Source organism: Ceratotherium simum, chromosome 5, assembly GCF_057802395.1.
Source record: "Ceratotherium simum simum isolate JZ-2026a chromosome 5, ASM5780239v1, whole genome shotgun sequence".
Classification (NCBI taxonomy): Eukaryota; Metazoa; Chordata; class Mammalia; order Perissodactyla; family Rhinocerotidae; genus Ceratotherium; species Ceratotherium simum.
The window spans coordinates 35,810,046-35,830,783 of NC_141904.1; the positions used below are offsets into that span (position 1 = coordinate 35,810,046).

General features: G+C 34.6%; 1 protein-coding gene across 2 annotated transcripts in view; it reads left to right on the forward strand.

The window, feature by feature from the left end:
- The window catches only part of STT3B (STT3 oligosaccharyltransferase complex catalytic subunit B), a 114,293-nt gene that overhangs the window by 74,719 nt on the left and 18,836 nt on the right, over window positions 1-20,738 (forward strand). For both annotated transcript variants that reach the window (XM_087430664.1, XM_004419454.3), the window contains exons 4-7: window positions 2,346-2,411; window positions 4,252-4,351; window positions 17,769-17,867; window positions 19,973-20,119. In XM_087430664.1, coding sequence (XP_087286790.1) covers window positions 2,346-2,411; window positions 4,252-4,351; window positions 17,769-17,867; window positions 19,973-20,119 — 412 coding nt within the window. The remainder of the gene's footprint in view (window positions 1-2,345; window positions 2,412-4,251; window positions 4,352-17,768; window positions 17,868-19,972; window positions 20,120-20,738) is intronic.

Genomic DNA, 20,738 nt, shown 5'->3' on the forward strand with positions numbered 1-20,738 from the left:
AGGTTATTACTAGATCAAGGCTGCAAAGTTACAGGACTGTGTTCTGGGCCCATGGCTGGGGTTAGCCCCACCAGATGTCCTCACACCCATACCATCAATCCCAGCCTACACCTGAAATGACTGGGGAGCCTCTTCTCCTGCAGTGTTCCTCCAGCACCCTCTACTGAGAAAACTTAACATCATACTCACTTTAAAAGAGAAATACTTAACGGAATTCTGTTGTTTATTGTAGAACATATACTGAAGTGTGCATTTGGAGGTAAGAGTCAGTAAAATAATAACTGGCACACAAATATAAAGAACTGAATGGTCATTTGTAAGCTTTCCCTGCCACCATTTTTCTTCTCTACCTCCAGTTTACCAGACAGCCTATCCTTTGTACTCTCGATCTCTAGGTTGAACTATTTCTTATTTGCTCTATTCATCCACCTACTATGGCCTTCTGTGCCCCTGTCCTTGGGATTCCTTTTTGTTTCTAGCCCATCTCATCCTCTGAGAACACTGTCTCTTCTAGTCTCCCCACTTAGAATTAGATTGCCTTTCTGACATTCTTTTCTTCTTTTCCATTTCCTTGGTACCTACTCCCCTTTCTAAAAATTATCTTTTAGTCTCTCTGTCTTTTGATCTCTGTATGATTTTAGCAGCACCAGTTGGTTCCAACTCACTTCTCCAACCTCTCTAGAGATTGGATATTAAAGGAATAATCTCTAATCTGCACTGGAGATTTTTCTCACTTTTAAAATTTTCAGTGTTTTAATATACTCCCTTCCTTACTCACATTTTAGCATAGGACCCACCTTGTTATTTTACCCTGTCAAAGGTAAAGCTTAGCCCTCCTTTTCAAACTCAAGGTGGTTTTTTGGGGAAGAGGGGAGTCAGTTTTGTCACACATACGTACTATGGTGTTGAACTCAAAGCAGTCTTTCACTAGTCTAATAAAAGTCAGCCTGATACATCTTTAAGTGCTATAAACTAGGAATGTTTCTCTTTCCTTCCTCTTTCTCTCCCTTCCTTCCACTGTTTGTTTTGTTTTGTTTTTACAATTTCCCCAAAGATTGGATGTCACCTGTAGCTTGTTTTAATGTACTAGTAGAGGCCCATTTTAAAAGTACAGAATTCCTTGAAATCAGCTTATATAGAATACTGTTAAATTTGAACTTCCTATCAGGACATGGAGATAACTCTTTTAATACAGAATTGCCTGTAATGGGACTTAAGTGTATCATTTCTTTAGGACACTCACTTGATTTCGTCTTAAAGATGACCCTTTGCTCTTGGTGCAAGTATTTACAGCTTGTGTTTCTGAAATTTAAAATTCAGTTTTCTGGGGGCTGGCCCGGTGGCGTTGTGGTTAAGTGTGCGTGCTCCGCTTTGGCGGCTCGAGGGTTTGCAGGTTTGGATCCCCGGCGCGCACCGACGCACCACTTATCAAGCCATGCTGTGGCGGCGTCCCATATAAAGTAGGGGAGGATGGGCCTGGATGTTAGCTCAAGGGCAGTCTTCCTTGGCAAAAAGAGGAGGATTGGCATGGATATTAGTTCAGGGCTGATCTTCCTTACAAAAAAAAAAAAAATTCAGTTTTCTGAAATTGCTAATATATTTTGCTTTTTCAGATGAACACATAAACTCCTATCTGGGAGTTATTTCTTTGATTAATTTCTTTTAAAACAGTAGAGATTTGTCAACTTTTGAACCCTTATTTATTGCAAGTTGTCTTTCCAGAGTAATTATCTTTCAGAGTAAATGAAAATTACTCTGAAATTTTACTGACATATAGTTAGGCCATCTAGAAATTATTTTAGGAATATAAATTTCTTGAACATATTGACTATGGTATCTTAAAATTTATAGATGATGAAAAGTTTTCAAAAATGGATGTTTATAATTAGAATTGTTTGTGAAATATAGATGATCACATATTCAAATGACGAAAATTACAGATTAAGGTAATGTTATGTCTAAGCAAACCAACCATATGAAAATGTAGATTTGCTGAACAAATTTATTCTTTAGTTAAAATCTCAATTTGTTGATATTAATCATTTTAAGATAGAAAATATAACAAATGCAAAAATATAATTTATTCATTCTAAGATGATTCTTTTTACTGAAAACTACATAACTAAAAACAATCAAAGCTGTTCCTACAATGTCTGACAACTGCCAGGTGTTATAAATATGTATATTAAGTGGATCTGAATATCTAAATAACCTCAGTATTTTTTTTTAATAAACTTGGCTTTTTGTGATACAAGTTTACTAAACTAACTTTTTTTAATTCAGCAGGAGCATTTATAAACATTTTTATTATATCAGTTGCTTATTTTTGTTTTTTTTTTCTTTAGGTAAAATCTGTAAAAACTGGCTCAGTTTTTTGGACGATGTGCTGCTGCTTATCGTATTTCTATATGGTAAGATTTCATATTTGAAACGACATGAGGTCTGACAAGTCTTCGACAGACCAAGTCCTCTTCTTCATCATTCTCTTCTCATCTAGGGCTAGTCCTCCACTTCCTTTCTGCTGAAATCTCCAGGATCTTAATTTTGTTTAATGTATATACTCTTTCATTACTACCATCCTCTTACCCCCATCCCCAGGGCCTGTATGGACTTTTGCTTTAGTGGGGAGGGCTAATACTCAATCCCTCAAATATAATATTTGCAGCAAGTAAAACAAAAATTTTTCTTTTCAGATGTACAACTTTACCTAAATAATGGTCACATCCTCTAGGTTAACTTGTAAACTACCTACATAATTTTTTCAACAGACTACTTAACATTGGGGTTCAGTATTACCTCTTCATTCTCCTGTCTTGTCTTTTATACACCATGGCATATGTAGTAGTCTTGGGCTGAAAATTAACGATAATCTTAAGTAACTTTTTTTGTTTTTAGTTAGTTAGTTAGTTAGTTAGCTATGGCTGAGGAAGATTCACCATGAGCTAACGTCTGTTGCCAGTCTTCCTCTGTTTTTTTTCGTATGAGCCGCCACCACAGCATGGCCACTGCCAGGCAAGTGATGTGGTTCCATGCCCAGGAACTGAATCCAGGTCACCAAACTTGAACCACTAGCCCATCGGGGCTGGCCCACTTTTTTTTGTTTTTAGACAAATGTCATGGAATTTGTGCATCCAAATTATTTATGCCCCCTTTAAAGTGAGTAAATCCTGGGGCACATTCTGTGCAGTTGTACTCCTAATGGCAAACCCATTCTCTTTCAAGTTTAGACTTAAATTTTGGAAATAACCAGAAGTCCTTCAGTTAGGACTGGTGCTCAATCAGAGTGACATTTTTTTTGGTGAAAAATAGCATGTGACTGAAGCAGTAAACTGATGTTTTTGTATGTATTGTAAACTGAAGGCGGTTCCTTACAAGTGGTTCTGAAATATTTTAGACAAGGGCAGCATTGTTAGAATATATATGTTAATATATAGTCTCCTGAAGTGACTATTGGTACAAATGATTCTTTCAAGCTTTTAATTATTAGAGCATATCCATAACTTTGATCTTGACAAGACCGTATTTTCTATTATTGAATGTACTTAAAAAATTAATACATTCTATTGGTTGAGAATAAATATTATCTTTAGAATATTTATTCATTTAGACCAGACCATACTCATTATTCTGATTAAATAGAAATATTCTAACTTTGTGATACAAGCTAAACGTTAAAATGGAATCTTTATTTGTAATCCATTAGTAGGAAATAACTTATACCCAAGGTAGCGCCTTTTATTTTGAGGATCTCAAAGTATATCCAGATCATTTGAGTATTCCTTTTAGTTGGGTTGTTGACTGATGTTAACATTCGCTGTTCTTATTTTCAGTAAAGTTTCTTTTCTTTGATCATCAAAAATAGGGGAGTAAAAGCTGTTTTTTCTTTTAGAAATTTATGATCTATATCCTAAAAATCCTTATCTCCATGACAGTCTTTTTACTGCTAATTCACAAATTATAATGTTCTCAAACATTCTTATTAAGTTTAATTTAATTTGACTATTTCTCCAGTGAATGTAGAAAAGCATATTGGATTTATGGGATTGTGTTATTTTAATTATCAATCAATATAAGGAGAAATAGGTTATTTCTAGGTTATGTAAATCCATTTTTAAGCATCTCTTAAAATTGGTAAAAATCCTAGTGTTTATATTTGCTTGTTATGTGTTTAGATTGTCATGACAAATAAAGCTTAACTATTTTAAGAATCAAACATATAAATTATTTAACTTAGCATTTCTTTACCCATAGGTTTCTGCTTGGGGTGGTTATGTGTTTATTATCAACCTTATTCCACTGCATGTATTTGTGTTGTTACTGATGCAGAGATACAGCAAGAGAGTCTACATAGGTAAGTGATTTGACTTTTGAAATCTGTCTACTTCTAAGAGGTGTTTCATATACATTCTTTTTCTTTTTGGCCAATATTACCCATGAGAAGGTAAAAACAATTTTATATTTATTTTGCTTTTTGTATTAACAAGGAGGGTCAGGCATTTTTACCTAAGTGCATTGTTACCAACTTTTCCTTGATGAGTTTTTTTGTTTTTGTAGAAATTGGTCTACATTTAATATTTGTTGGCCATTTTTTTAAATTTGGGAGAATGAGCATTTCTATCATAAAAATCATTCACATATACATATTATTCAAGTTAGCTTACTCACTGTAAGAGATTAAGCATTCTCAAAGTAAACAGTTTAATAAACTTTTGAAAACCCTTTCTGTATAATATACAACAGACTGTCTTAGTCCATTCAGGCTGCTATGACAAAGTAACACAGACTAGGTAGCTTATAAGTAACAGAAATTTATTTCTTTCAGTTCTGGAGGCTGGAAAGTCCAAGATCAAGGCACCAGAATAGTCATGTGCTTGTGAGCGCCTTTTTCCTGGTTCATAGCTGGCACCTTCTTGCTTTGTCTTCACATTGTGGAAGGGAGGAGCTAGCTCTCTGGGACCTCTTTTAAAAGGGTACCAATCTCTGGGTCTTTATGACCTGTTTACCTCCCAAAAACCACCTCCTAATACCATCACCTTGGGCATTAGGTTTTCAACATAACAAATTTGGGGAGGACACAAACATTCAGACCATAGCATAGACTACATCTTTTCTCTACAAAATCTTTATTTTCTCTACAGGTTTTAAAACACATCTTTTGAATAAGATGCTTAGTGAAAGATGGTGTCTCAAATCTTAGAGCTCATTTTCTATGATAGAGACAGAACTTTTAGGGGTTAAATTAATCAGAGAGAAAGTTGTGATCTGAAACCAATGTCTTAGTAAAATAATACAATTCCATTATAATAATTTGTTGGAAAACAGTAACACAAAGATAAAGCTTATTTACCTGATTAAAAAACATAGTAGTTCGGCACTTCCTCAAAAACTTAAGTTATAGAGTTACCATATGACCCAGCAATTCCACTCCTAAGTATATACCCAAGAGAACTGAAATTATATATTCACAAAAGAACTTGTACACTGATGTTCATAGCAGCATTCATTATTCATAATAGCCAAAAAGTTAAAGACAACCCAAATGTCCATCAACTGATGAATGGATAAATAAAATGTGGTATATCAAAAAAATGGAATATTATTCAGTCATAAGAAGGAATGAAGTACTAGTAATGCTGCATCATGAGCCTTGAAAACATTATGCTAAGTAAAATAAGCCAGGGCCAGCCCCGTGGCTTGGTGGTTAAGTGAGCGCGCTCCACTGCTGGCGACCCGGGTTCGGATCCCGGGCTCGCACCGACGCGCTGCTTCTCCGGCCATGCTGAGGCCGCGTCCCACATACAGCAACTAGAAGGATGTGCAGCTATGACACACAACTATCTACTGGGGCTTTGGGGGGAAAAATAAATAAAATAAAATCTTTAAAAAAAAAAATAAATAAAAATAAAAATAAAAAATAAATAAAATAAGCCAAACACAAAAGGCCATATGTTGTAAGATTCTTTTTGTATGAAATGTCCAGAATAGGCAAATCCATAGAGACAGCAAGTAAATTTAGTGCTTGCCAGGAGCTTGGGGAATGGAGGAGTGACTGCTAATGGGTATGGGATTTCTTTTGGGGATGAGGAAATGTTCTGGAATTAGATACTTGGATTAGTGGTGATAGTTAAACAATTTGGTGAATATAATAAAAATCACTCAATGGTACATTTTAAAAGGGTGACTTTTATAGAGTATGAAGTATATCAATTAAAAACAAAACAGTAAATTCATAGTATGTTAATTACGTTTATAGCCATTTCAGCATACATTATAACAATGACCATTGAAATAATTAATATATATCAAGTTTTTATACACCACAAACTGTCCTAAGTTTTTTACATGTATTTAACTCATCTAGTCTTCATCACCATGCTGTGAGTATAGGTACTGTTACTATCCTTATTTTACAGATGAAGAAACAAGAGAAGACATAATAACTTGTTCAAGATCACATAGCTTGTAATGGAGCTGAAGCCTGAACTTGGATGTTTTTGCCCTACAGCCCTTGATGCTAAAAATCACTATAACTGTGTGCCTACCATATAAATAAATACTTTACTGTTGAAATACATCAACCTATGATATCTCCCTACCCTGAAAACATTGTAGACAGTCATTGGGATCCAGAAAGGGAATGATAGATTAAACTATAATTCTCCCCTTTTTGTTTTGGAAATATATAAGGAAAAATTTTGTTAAATGGTTATTGGGGAGGAACTAAGAGTTTGTTTAATTTAAAAAATTTGGGGTCCTGAAAATTTAATGATCAGGGGAATAGAGTAGGGAGAAGATTGAGAGATAGACTTTTGTGAAATGCCCATGAATCAGGAAGAGGAAGAAGAGAGCCAAACAAGTCAGAAGTAGCCAGATAAATGTGTTGTTAAAGAGGTGAAAAAGAAGTATTTTCTACATAAAAGTTTAAAACACGAGCAGTGTCCAACTCCCCTTGAGTGTTTAACACTAAGATCTGGTAGGATGAGAATTGAGAAAAGAAAAAGATTGTGAATAGCATTTCTCTGGTCACTTTAGAAAAGCATGCAGTTAATACTGCTTTGATTGGCTCTTGAGACTATTTCTTCTTTTCAGAGGGAAGAAAAATAAAATGATTTAGAGATTTTATATAAGTGTATGAAGTTAGATTAGTAAATGTCTCAGATAATTTCATAGTGTTCAAATTCTCTACCCCACCTTCGTTGTTTCTCCACTCATGTAACTATCCTAAGAGTATTTTAGGTGATTTTTATGCTCTCTCATAGAGTTTACTTTTAAATTGGTGGAAAGTGGTGGTGTAGAACAGGTGTTTCTCTTCCTTCATCCCAAATGTATCAGTATTTAAGTTAGATTTAACCTAACTTAATTGTCCTGAGAAATATGAAAGCGTTATAAAGTGTTTGTATATATAGTTTGTCCTCTTATTTTAGCACATAATATCCTTTGTCTATAGTTCTCCCTTGTGGGCAGAAATACTTAAAGAAATAAAGTTTGATAAATGGCAAACATAATTATGTAAACCAAAAGTTTGGGTTCTAAGTGTCAAATTAAATTAAGTAAAAATGAATCATTTGAAATAATTATGAAAAAATTGTTTTCCCTTTGAGGAAATTTTTTGCACATGTCCTTCGAATCAGTTGTTAAGCCAGAGAAAACTGTCCAACGTTGTTCACATGTGGAAAAGAAGGGAGGGAAGGTAATGTGGATGTATAGGTCAGGAGTGGCATGGGGGAATAGGTGGGGGCAGGGTATAAGCTGAGATGTAAGGGGTAAGAAAAGCCCTTTGATGAAATTTGGGTGAGAAGAATTGTATAAAAGTTAAGTTATTTTGTGAAGATATATTTTGGACTTGTTGAATTTCACTGTTGGGAAGTGAATTGCTTAAAATTATGTTACAAATAGGATTCTGATGTTTTAAGAAGAAGAAAGAACGCCTAAATCTTATTTTGTAATTATAGACAGACTGGTTTACAGGTATCACGTAACAATGATGGGATGTAAAATGACTTAAACTTTCTAATTTGATAAAAGTTTATCACACCTTATCTTTATGTCATAAGGAAATTATTAAAGATATGAAAAGGGGCTGGCCCGGTGGCGCAGAGGGTTAAGTGCGCACGCTCCGCTGTGGCGGCCCGGGGTTCGCCGGTTCAGATCCCGGGTGAGCACCGATGCACCGCTTATCGAGCCATGCTGTGGAGGCGTCCCACATGAAGTGGAGGAAGATGGGCATGGATGTTAGCCCAGGGCCAGTCTTCCTCAGTGAAAAAAAAGGAGGAAGACTGGCAGATGTTAGCTCAGGGCCGATCTTCCTCACAAAAAATAAAAAATAAAGATATGAAGACATGTTTAGGGATGTCACTGTGGTGTAACTTGTAATTGTGAAAATAGTGTAAATGTCCAATAGGGAAATTATAATTTATAAATTATACTTAAATTGTAGTGTTGTCATATCATGAAATATTATGGCACTGTTAAATATAATCTTTTTAGTATTTGATGGTATGGGAAAATGGTAATAAAAAGAGGACAGCAAGGATTACTAATGACATTTTTTCTTCATACTTTTCTCTGCTTTCCAGATTTTCTACAATGACCATTATTAAACTCATAGTGAATGAGACTTGCTCTTTCGTATATAAAAATATGACTTTTACCTCTTATGGTTTATAAGGGTCTCATTAACTAAATTAGAATAATAATTTAAGAAGAAGGAAGAAATTAGTTTCTAGTGTTGATAAATGATTTTTAAATATCATTGAAGCAGTTTATGGTATTGTCTATTTTTTTTTAGTGAGTTAATTTGAATAAGGAGAGTAACAGAATAACTTTTCAAATTGTATCTAAAATGTACTTTTATGGTAATGTTTACTGGGAACCATCATTGAAAGAGTCAAGTGTTACAGACATACCACATACTTTAGTTTTGTACAGATTATTGTAGGATTGTATAGAATGTGAAAAAAGATAATCCTACCAATGAGTGAATTAAAAGTAAAGCCATAAACTTTAGGAGTCATATTTATACTTGGCAGCTTTAAACAGAACATATCTAATGCTAGATTAACTTACACAACAACAAACTTAAAAGAAAAATTGTATGTAAAAATTCTAGGATACAAAAGCTGGAAGCACTAGAATTTATTTTGTCTAATTCTACCATATTATTTTTGAGGAAATTCAAGGAAATCAGTTCACTAGAGAATTAAGTGTTTAATACATACTAAGTTTTGTACTACCCATTAGGATACACAGATGATTAAAAGATGACCTTCCTCTAAGGAGCTTATATTGTACAATGTAGTTATAGCATGTAAACAAAATGGAAATGGGAAGAAGTTTGTGAAAATCAGTTTTGACTTTGAGTTTTAGGGAGGTCTTCTTAGGCTTTCCAACTAACCACGTCCTTCTGAAAGTTTTGGAGATAAATCTTGATCCTGAGAGGAGAAAATAGTATAGAAACAGACTTACAGAGAATTTGTGGTGATACAACCATAAATGAGAGGTGCCATAACATAGGGGGTAAGAATACATGCTGCAAAGCCAAATTACCAAGATTCAGTTTCTGTGCTACTCCCTTACTAGTGGTGTAACTTTGGGCAAATTACTTAACTTCTTTTTGCTTTAATATCTTCATGGGTCAAATGGAGATAATTGTAATTCCTGCCTCGCAGAGTTTGAAGGATAAATGAATTAATATATGGGGCTAACAGGACTAACACAAAGTGCTGTTTAAGTGTTTGCCTCTGAGGTTGATGTTAAAATCATGAAGGAATAGCCAGACAAGAAGAGTTCCAAAGGCTGAGAGGTGACTATAAAGACTGAGGGGGTAAAACCCCAAAGTGAGGCTAATGACTGTTCTTTTTTTTTTTTTTAACTGAGAATAAACTTGTACTACAACTATTTTTGATTATGAGAAATATAGTGGAGAAATAATACTGATGTGTTATATAAAGTACAAAATAGCAACTAAAACACAACTTCTAATAGAGGGGTATGCTTTTATTTATAATTTTAAAATTTAAGGTAATAAATGTATATAATTGGAAAAATCAAGTATTCCTACAAGGTTTGTAAGCAAAATCAGCAGCTCCTTTCTCCACCTTTTCCTTAACTGGCTCTCTCCCTAAATTCTCATCTCCAGAGACAACCACTTTCAGTTCCTTCAATTATTTCTTCTGGTTTTTACCACTAATGTGCTTTTAAAGTGTTCTGGTCACCAGTTCCAAGTTGTGGGGGATTTTCCCACACCACCAAACAATTGTCCGACACAAGCTAGGTGTCCTACCATTCAACTCAGTTCTGACACCATCTGCCATCAGATGCCACAGGTTAAGGGCTCAGTCCCACAAGACTACCCTCCGCTTCAGATGACAATCACAAGCCCAGTTTGTCACCTGTGCTCCTGACCAAATGGCTATAAATCAAAGGTTCCCACTACCCCCTCCTTGGGTTCGATTAATTTGCTAGAATGGCTTACAGAACTCAGAGAAACATTTTACTTACTATATTACTGGTTTATTATAAAAGGATGTAATTCAGGAACAGCCGGATGGAAGAGATGCATTGGGCAAGATATGGGGAAAGGACATGGAGCTTCTGTGCCCTCACCAGGCTCACCACTCTCCCTGAATCTCCACATATTCAATCTGGAAGCTCTCCGAACTCCTTTTGGGGTTTTATGGAGGCTTTATTAATTACATAGTCATGATTGATTAAATCATTGGCCATTGGTGATTGAATTCAATCTCCAGCCCCTCTTCCCTCTCTAGAGGTCAGAGAATGGGGCTGAAAGTTCTAACCCTCTGTAATCATGTTGTTGGTTGTCCTGGCAACCAGCCCCCATCCTGAGGTGAGGTCCAAACGGCACCTCAATAACATAACAAAAGACTCCTTATTATTCTGATCACTTAGGAAATTCCAAGGATTCTAGGAGCTCTGTGCCAGGAAGAGTGGATGAAAACCAAATATATATTTCTTATTATAAATCATAACGTCACAACTTTAGACTGCTATTTCTTGATTTTTTCCCCCCAATTTTAGATGCCATCTATTGATCTTCTATTATCCCTACCCTTATAATATTTAGCTGCCATCCATCAATTTCTGCTTACCCTCACAAACACACTTTCCTACCTCTGCACCTAAATGCATTCTTTTTAAAAATAAAATCTGATATCTCTCTAAATAGGAAAGACTACTGCCAAATCTTATTTTAAAAAATATATAGTATTATAGGGGCCAGCCTGGTTAAGTGGCGTGGTGGTTAAGTTCACACACTCCGCTTTGGTGGTCCAAGGTTCACAGGTTCAAATCCTGGGCGTGGACCGAGGTACTGCTCATCAAGCCCTGCTGTGGCTGCATCCTACATACAAAATTGAGGAAGATGGGCACAGATGTTAGTTCAGGGCCACTCTTCCTTAGCAGAAAGAGGAGGATTGGCAACAGATGTTAGCTCAGGGCCAATCTTCCTCACAAAAAAAAATTTTTTTTAATATAGAGTGTTATATTCTTTTGTTTTGGTAGTGTCCCTTGAAAAACATTAGAAAGGGCTTTAATTTTGTCGGCTTAAGATAATGGCTCTCATTTGTTCACATGAAGTTTAACAAGTGAAGCTATATATTATTTATGTCATTGACTCTTTATTATCTATAGTAATACTTATCTCTGTTAACATGGTCCATTCAACGTCTTGGGAAAGTCTATGCTGGAAAGAGGAGTTAGGAGTATTGTGAAATAACAAAGACTGGCAACAGCATACTGAGATAGAGACAGGAGTTAATTGATGAAATAGAAGAGAAGCAACAATTTTGGTCTTACACATAACTTGTAATGCTTTATAGAGGTTCTTTACCCAAGAAATTAGAGTTAACTGCGTTTTATAATAAAAAAAATGAGAACTCAAGTGTGAAAAATATTATACCTAAATATAGACTAGAATTAGTTTTTTCTCAACTGAGATCTGTAAATCAGCTAAGAATTCAAAAAGCAACGTAAGAGTTGTTTCTTACTATAGAAATGTATTTTTTTTTAAATTGCTAGTAACATTTTATGGGATAGAAATGCTAAATATCAAAGTAATGTCTTTGCCTTCTGTGGTGATATGCAGTTGTAGGTAATAGAACATCTTTAAAACCTATTAATTAGTAACTTTTTGTTTATTATAAAACAACTCTTAGAAGGGATTCAGTATGTAATTAAATTAAAATCATTTGATAGTTTAGATCTAGGATATTGAAAGCAGTAAAGGGCTATACAATTTTATATTTGTGGCAGATAAAGTTTTGCTAAAATAAGAGATTACTCTTATAGCCTGTAGACGAAATAGATTTTTATAAGGATCGAATATGTCCATATAACACTAAAACATGATTTTCCTAAGCTACTTAGACTGTTCAGTTTTTCAGTGATGCACTGTCTCGAGTTAATTGTTTTGCCTTTTTGCTTTATTGTACCTTCAGGGTACATGAACCAAGAGCAGACAGGCAAACAGGGACTACTCTAATTTTCTCCCCTACCCCCACATTTTTGTACCAAGTTTTTTTAAAGTTAGAAGTTGCACTATTAGTTATGTAAAGTGAGTTTTCTAGGTGAGTACCCTGTAGTAGGCAGTGAAGCTAGTTATTGGCGGAAAGGGATGGGGAATTTTCCTTAGACTGGTTTATAATACTTAGGGATTCCTTTTACAACTTTGTCAGTGCATATTTTAGAGGTTATTTTGGGGGAAAAATTTTTACCTCAAGTGCACACTTGAAGATGCTGTTGCTTCTGCCACCTACATTGTTAATATGACTCATTATTTGGTTTGCAAAGCATTAGTCTTGTACTGTCTTCTTGCATTAAGACCCAGGATATTTAGAACAAGGGTCTTACCTATGATTTAGCAGTAATCATTAGCTTGATCAAAAAGGCTTTTTCAGTGAATAGAAACAATCTTCATGTTCTACAAACTAAACAGAAACAATGAATCATTTGGTACTCTTATCTAGAAGAATAAACCTGAGTGAGATTTCCTTTAAGGGTCTATTTTCATTGAGCACTGTATCTGTTTCATAGTCCAGAATATTTGCTTCTGTTTAATAGAAGTTAACAGATTCTTAGTGATATTAGTTAAGTGAATTTAGAAGCCTACTTAACAGTAGTAATTGACATTAAGGAAAAGAAATATTAAGAAGGACCTAAACAAATCATTAATTTTTTGGTGATAACATAATTCGTGATCCCGTGTGGTTAAGTTCTTTTTATTTTGTGCTTGTTTTACTCTCTTAGTTTATGAATGAATTAAGGTTGCTGATACTTGTCTGTTACTGCTTCTTGGCATATTAGGTTTAGTAACTATTTAGCTCCAAAAGTTACCAAGGAGCATTATCTAATACTTTTAAGTTATGTAGAAATTGTATATATTTCATGAGTTCTTCATACAGTCTTTAAACACACACAGATGCACACCATATATGTATATGTTTCAATGTACTTTGATGTTATCTCATTAATTTTTGCCAGAATTTAAATGAGTTGCTTTCACATGATGGAACTAAAACTCAAACCCAAATGCATTTCTTTGTTGTTTTTTTTTCTGCTGTACTATCCCTGACTTCATTTATACTATCCCTGACTTCATTTTAGGTATCAGTACTAAATATATTTGCTGTTTTTAACAGTTGTGATTAAGTGTCTCTCTACTCAAGTGTTTTGAACAAGGCATTTCTTGCTGCTTTTATAAATCGAGCTTGTAACATATTGGTTTCAATGATTCATTCTCTACATATTTTACAATGAGCAGTGTCCTTGGAAAAGAAAAATTATTTTTCTCATCATGGATATCTGTTAACTTAATCATTATATTTCTTCCTGCTGGTCAAGAAGAATCCATGTTTTTTGTTTTTGTTTTTAAGCTTTAATTCATGTGAGTTTCTTACCATTCTTCACCCTGCTTATTTACTAGGGTTCACAGTAATCAACTAGTAAAGTGTCTTTATTAATCAAAGGCTTCAACAGTCTTACAAGCCTTTAATCATATTTGTTAATAATAATGCAAAATTGGTTGGATTTTAAAGTATTTCACTACTATGGTTCTTTCGGTTAATACTATTTTGGTTGAGAGAGAAGGGAGGTGGCAAAGGAATATTTTGTTAATAACCCTTTCCATTAAATATCAGCCGAGAGATAAAGCAAGTCAGAAATGCTAAGATGACTTAATGGTAGATCAAAGTTAATGGGAATATAATATTCACAAAACCTTTTCTAACTAAGTAAAATGAAGTACAACAGTAGTTTATACAGTACTGTCAACGTAAGTTGTAATGCTTTGTCAGGGTGAAGGTACTTAAAGGTTAGTTTGGGGAACAGCAGGAACTTCTTCAAGACTTAACATTTCAATGGAACTTGAATTGGACTTTTCAGTGCTTTTTTTTTATAGAACAGCTCATTTGTTCACCTTAAATCAAGGGCAGTGGTTTATTTCTTGTGTGTCAATCTGGTCCCACACCATACCCTTGGATAAAAAAAAAGATAAAGTACTTTAAGAGTGAAAAACTGTTTAAGCTCTGTTTAGAAGATTACTTTTTGTTGCAAATCAAAGAGATTTTCTTTGGTTAAAAATAAACAGAATAATAGATTTGGTATATATCTTTCTAATGATAATTTTTCTAACACATTGGAAGTGTGATCTGTAGTAGTGAATGCCGGTAACTGTGCTTCCACAGGATGGCAGTGTGGTAACATTTTCATGATGTAGTAAATGATTTACAACATTATTCGTCTTGTGCATTTTTTTAGAGCTCACTACTTTGATGGAAAGCTTTATTCTTCTGATTTAAAGGGGCAAGAAAAGCAGGTTTCCATGGATGGTTAGAAAGTTGTAATAGATGTGGATAGTAGTTTGGTCAAGTTTCCTAGAGAGTTCATAGGAAGAATTGAGTTCATAGGAAGAATTGGTGGGGAATGATGGCTGTGAGTTTGTGTTGTTGAGGTCTTCTGAGAAAATTAGAGAATGGTACAGGTGTTGTCAACTGCCTCTTCAATGCTCATGTCAAGAAAAGGAGACCTCTCCCTCCTTTAAGTTTTTATAGAGCCAGGGTTTTTTTTCCACCAGTGTCACATGTACTTGCTTCATTGTAGTGTGGTTATTTGTGTAAATCTCTGATTTTCGCAATTAGATATCTAACTTTTAGAGGATAGGATTGATCTTAATAGGATTCTGTATTTTTAGAATGTCTTGACCATAATAGACATAAAGTTAATATTTGAATGAATTAATTAAAGAGGTAATTTTTAAACACACTGTTAGATGCTATAGTACAAAGCCTGGAGAAAACATGTTTTCTTTTTGCAGTGGAGATTGTATTTATTTTTAAGAATTGAGAGTTACTTCACTATTTCTTTCTACTCAAATATATGTAATTCCTATCTTCTATGTTTTAAAACATGAGTTTGTAAATGGGATTTAAATTGAGGTATAGAGATGTATATCTAATTTTACAGATTCAAGGAGAAGGGCAGTATTAAGCGAGATGAGTCTGTGATATTTTATATTATCTGGCCAACAATCCTGAATTTTATTTAATGGAAATACTTATTTGTGTATTAAAGAGTGCCATGAGATAGAACATATATCTTCCTATGTAACCATCTCAGGATCAGTGTTCCAAAAAATATGAAAATAGGGGAGACTTAAATCCAATTCTCTTAAAATGGTTATTTTTGTATTATTGCCTATATACATTTATCAGCTTTGTGTCATTGGTGTATATAAGGAGGTATAAATGAGGCTAATTTGGATAGAGGAATATTTGAAAGGTAAAATATTGTAAAATATTGTTGAGAACTTGTCTATTTCTATTCAGCTTTATTTGACATTAACCTATGTTTACGAAGTAATACAAATTAAAATCCCACCTGGCCATTGATATTTCCTGAGATTGAGTTTCCTTTTCTTGAACTCATCTCCATCACTGTTATTGTTAACTTGAACTCTAGTGCATCTGCTGTATAAAGTGTTTTCTTTTTTACTAATGACAATAAATGTCTCTGCAAAGTTGCATAAATCCACTGAATTGAGACTATTGTCAGATTTCTTCTTCTCTTTTTGAATATGCCTGGAAATAAACTTGAGCAACTCCCTGAAAGGAAACTTCATCAACAGTTCTCAAGCAGCTGATTGCTGAAATTTTTACATTGCCAAGCACAGTATAGTCCCTTTTGAAGAGAGAGAATATGAATATGAATGTGTATATGTGTGCCCACCTACCTTCCAGTGATTATTTCTGGAAAATGTGACTTAGAGGGAAGTAAATGGGCTGGAGACTTTCGCTTTTTACTATATATGTATAATATATATAATATAGTATATATAATTTTTTTAAACAAAAAACATATTACCTTTGCAATTAAGAACAAACCAGTAATTCACAGAGACAGATGCAGATTTATGTTTGCCTTCGGCTGGAATGCAGGGAATAGAGACCAACTGCTGAATGAGTGTGGGGTTTTCTTTTGGGGTGATGAAAATGTTTTGAGACTAGAGAGAGGTGGTGGATGCACAATGTTGTGAATGTACTAAATACTCAAGTTCACTTTAAAATGATTTTATGTGAATTTCACCTCAATTTTTAAAAAGGCTTTACTGTTGTGTAGCTTGTGCCATTTATTGTTTTTAGTCCAAATTCTGTAACAGGTGTAACTTTCAGTATTCATTTGTGTTTATAAGAAAGAGAAGTCCAGCCTCAGAGGTGATTGAAGTGTGTGGATGTAAGTGGACTTAGCTATAATTAAAACACATGAATGACATAAGGTTTTCTCAGGCCTGAACTAGTTGTGCCTTTGTGTGTTCAATATTTGTCTAAGGTTTGATTTCTCAGCTCTGGGTGTTTAAAAGGCCTGTTGATCGTAGAATCTTAGGTTATTATTGTTAGGGGGATCTACAAATCTTCTTGTCCGAACCCCTCATTCTGCTGTGAGGAAACTGAAACTTTTGTTGGTGAGTAGTTATTCTGTCAGGATGTCTACAAAAGACTGATTTGTAAAAGAAACATGTTGCTGTTAGAAAACTCATCAACCAAATTGGTTGACGGTTCAAATCATGTGACAGAAATTCTTCTTTACTTAACTTTTATTGCATTTGTGTTTAAGTACCTCACTGAGGGTAATTCCATTCCAACATTAGTATGTCTGGAAAGTACATTACTGGGTGGATTACTTCTGCAGTCTCCTTTAGACAACCAGTTCTCCATCAGCTTGAGGTCATTAGAAACATTATTCACATACATTGGTCCTTCCTATCAAATGTACTTGAGCTTCTTATCCTTTTCCTAACACTTTACTCATCATCTCTTATCAGACAACTTGAGAGGCAACTTAACATTTGAGCCATCAGCCCGTAATTTATCTTCTGTAGATGGGTTTCTTTTAACAGCAAAAAACGTGAAAAAAACTTGATTCCATTTTGGGGAAAGGAAAGCAGCACCCATCTGTTAAACTGTTCTAAATAATATTTTGCAAAATAAAGTACTTAATATTTTTTTTTAAATTGGCAGAAAGAATACCAATGTTACCTCAATAAAAATATTAATTTAAAAAAATTGGCAGAATTTTGGTGATTTATAATGTATGATTAACCATCAATATGTATCAAATAGAACAGCCACTTCAAGATTCTGTTCTTAAAATAAGTTCAGTTAAAACTTTACTTAAAAATATATGTTATGTATACATTTATGTTTAAAGTACTTAATGGTAGTAGTAAATTATCCTTGTTTCCTATTTTGTTTTTATAGCGTATAGCACTTTCTACATTGTGGGTTTGATATTATCCATGCAGATACCCTTTGTGGGATTCCAGCCAATCAGAACAAGTGAACACATGGCAGCTGCAGGTATGAAAAAATGTTTATTTTCCTTCTTCTAAAGAAAATATGAATGTGTGACTGGCCAGTCTTCAAAGGAATGAAGTTTTTTTTTGTTTTAATTTTCATCATACTGGTTCTAAAACATCATCACTATAAAATAAGAATATCATCGAGTTTTGTTTAGACTTTCTGATATCGTGTTCCCAAAAATGTCTATCTTCCTAGCCACTGCTGTTTTGAAAAGGCAAAAAATCGCTTTTTGCACAATCCATGTTATTTGCAACCACTAAATAACGTTTGCTTTGTATAAATGAATATTAAACAGTGGTGTATCTGTACACTGAGTTATGTACCACTGAGTTTCCATTTCAGCAAATTTAGATGGCATATGTCATTTTTATGTCCTTTACATCTCACTAAAATATTTTATCTATATCTGCTAACTGGAATTAATGGATTTTGTATTGATTATAAAGTCATATCATTTCCCTCCATATAAGCAGAGTACTTGGCCATTATTAATCTGGGTCATAATTAACAAGATAATGGGAGATCTTAGAGAGTCTCAACACAAGGTCCGTGACCCATAGGCAGTCCATTGGTAGTTATTTTATTTGTAACGTTTTATAAATATCAGTATATTTAACTTTCTGAGATGATGTTTTGTAGCTTTTATCATCAGATTCTCAGAATCTTGAACCCCCCCTCCAAAACAAAGTTAAGAACCCACACCTTACTGTTACACAGCACTTTAGAATCTGTGAAATACTTTTACTTATATTTATAATTTGATGTTAGGGGCCTGGCCCCGTGGCCTAGTGGTTAAGTTCGGTGCGCTCCACTTCGGCAGCCCGGGTTCAGTTCCCAGGCCGGACCTATACCACTCGGCAGCGGCCATGCTGTGGTGGCGACCCACATACAAAATAGAGGAAGATTGGCACAGATGTTAGCTCAGGGCGAATCTTCCTCAAGCAAAAAGAGGAAGATTGCACACACATGTTAGCTCATGGCAAATCTTTCTCAGCGAAAATATATATATATAATTTGATGTTATAAAATAACCAAGTAGTAATTTGAGAGAGAGAGAAATGTATATTCCGTTTTGAGTATACAGTCATGTATAGCAATGTCTATGTAGACACACAATCGCCTGACGCTTTATGCATATGTGTTATTACATTTCCTAAAATCTAAATTGTTTTTTTTGTGTGTGTGTGAGGAAGATCAGCCCTGAGCTAACATCTGCCAATCCTCCTCTTTTTGCCGAGGAAGACTGGCCCTGGGCTAACATCCATGCCCATCTTCCTCTACTTTATATGGGACGCCGCCACAGCATGGCCCAACGCGGTACATCGGTGTGCGCCCAGGATCCGAACCGGCGAACCCCGGGCCGCTGCAGCAGAACACACGCACCTAACTGCTTGTCTCACCAGGCCAGCCCCTAAAATCTAAATCTTCGATGACACTTATTTAACCATTCTAAAATGAACTTTTAAAAATAACCCTAAATATTCCAGTTGGGATAGGATTTTCATGTCTTTGTTTAGTTTTACACCTAGTGCTTTTGTATTGTGTTCTGTACACTTTGACAATTAAATACTTTTCACTATTACTACTTGAATTTTGTTTATCTTAGCACTCACCCTTATATTTACTAAGTTAGAATCTTATATAATAAGAGTGTAATTAAGGTCACATCCCATTGCTCAACTATCAACAGTAACTACATATCAAGATTCTCCTGATCCAAGTCATTTATATCCTTCAGTAAATCTCAGGATTGTTTTTTAATGATATTTGTATCTCCCTCCTCACCCCCCAAAAATGTCACTAAAATATGGGACAAAGGGAGGAATTTAATGTGCTAAATAGGCTCCAGTTATTGAGATGAGATTTTTCTTGCCTGGTCCATGTATGGGAAGTGTGATCATTTCAGAAAAATGTATAACAGAATTTTTGGATGTATTGATTGGTTAACTGTCATTTGCCAAAGGAAATGTTGGTTAGATGAAATGACTAGTCATGGATATGAATGGTATGGGTATTCTAAGAAGCTCTTCCAACTTAACATTTTTAAATGCCCTTGGAAAAGTGCTTTGTTGATTATTTATATGACCCTTTTCTCTAATTAGGTGTCTTTGCATTGCTGCAAGCTTATGCTTTCTTGCAGTATCTGAGAGACCGATTAACAAAGCAAGAGTTCCAGACCCTTTTCTTTTTGGGTGTATCACTAGCTGCAGGTGCTGTGTTCCTTAGTGTCATCTATTTGACTTATACAGGTAGGTGTCATCACCTGTAGGATGTGTGTCTTGTCTCTAGATTATTCAAAATGGTAATTCTTTTGCAAATTTTGTACATGTTCCATTTATCCTAGTAGGTCAAATACCGTGGTTGTATTCTGTACAAACAGTATGAAAATAATAGCCAAAGGTTCTAAAATCTGAATAGCACTACAAATTGTGATTGCTTTTTATTTTTAACAGTATCTTAATTTTGCTGCTTCAGGCTTTGATAAATCCACTTTCAAGCACCCTCTTGATAGATGAATAGGCCCAAACTGTATAAAATTCAAAGCTTCCAGTGTTAACTTATTGCATGCTTGCCCTCTCTTGTATGCATACACTCGATCTCTCTCCTACTTTTAAACCATTAACCAAATCAGTTTCAGTCTGCTTCTGGATTCTAAATTACTCTAATCCTGACTTCACTAGTCCCTAGAAACAAGTGAAATTCTTTCTAAAAGTATTCCATCTGTCAAATTAATGTTACCAGCCTAGCCCATAAAATCATGAAGAACTAATTGACAGGAGTAAAAGGGCATGAATGTTTAAAATAATCTTTGTAATTTATCCAAATTTGGCATACTGAATTTGATAATTTAGACACCTCTCCCCTTTT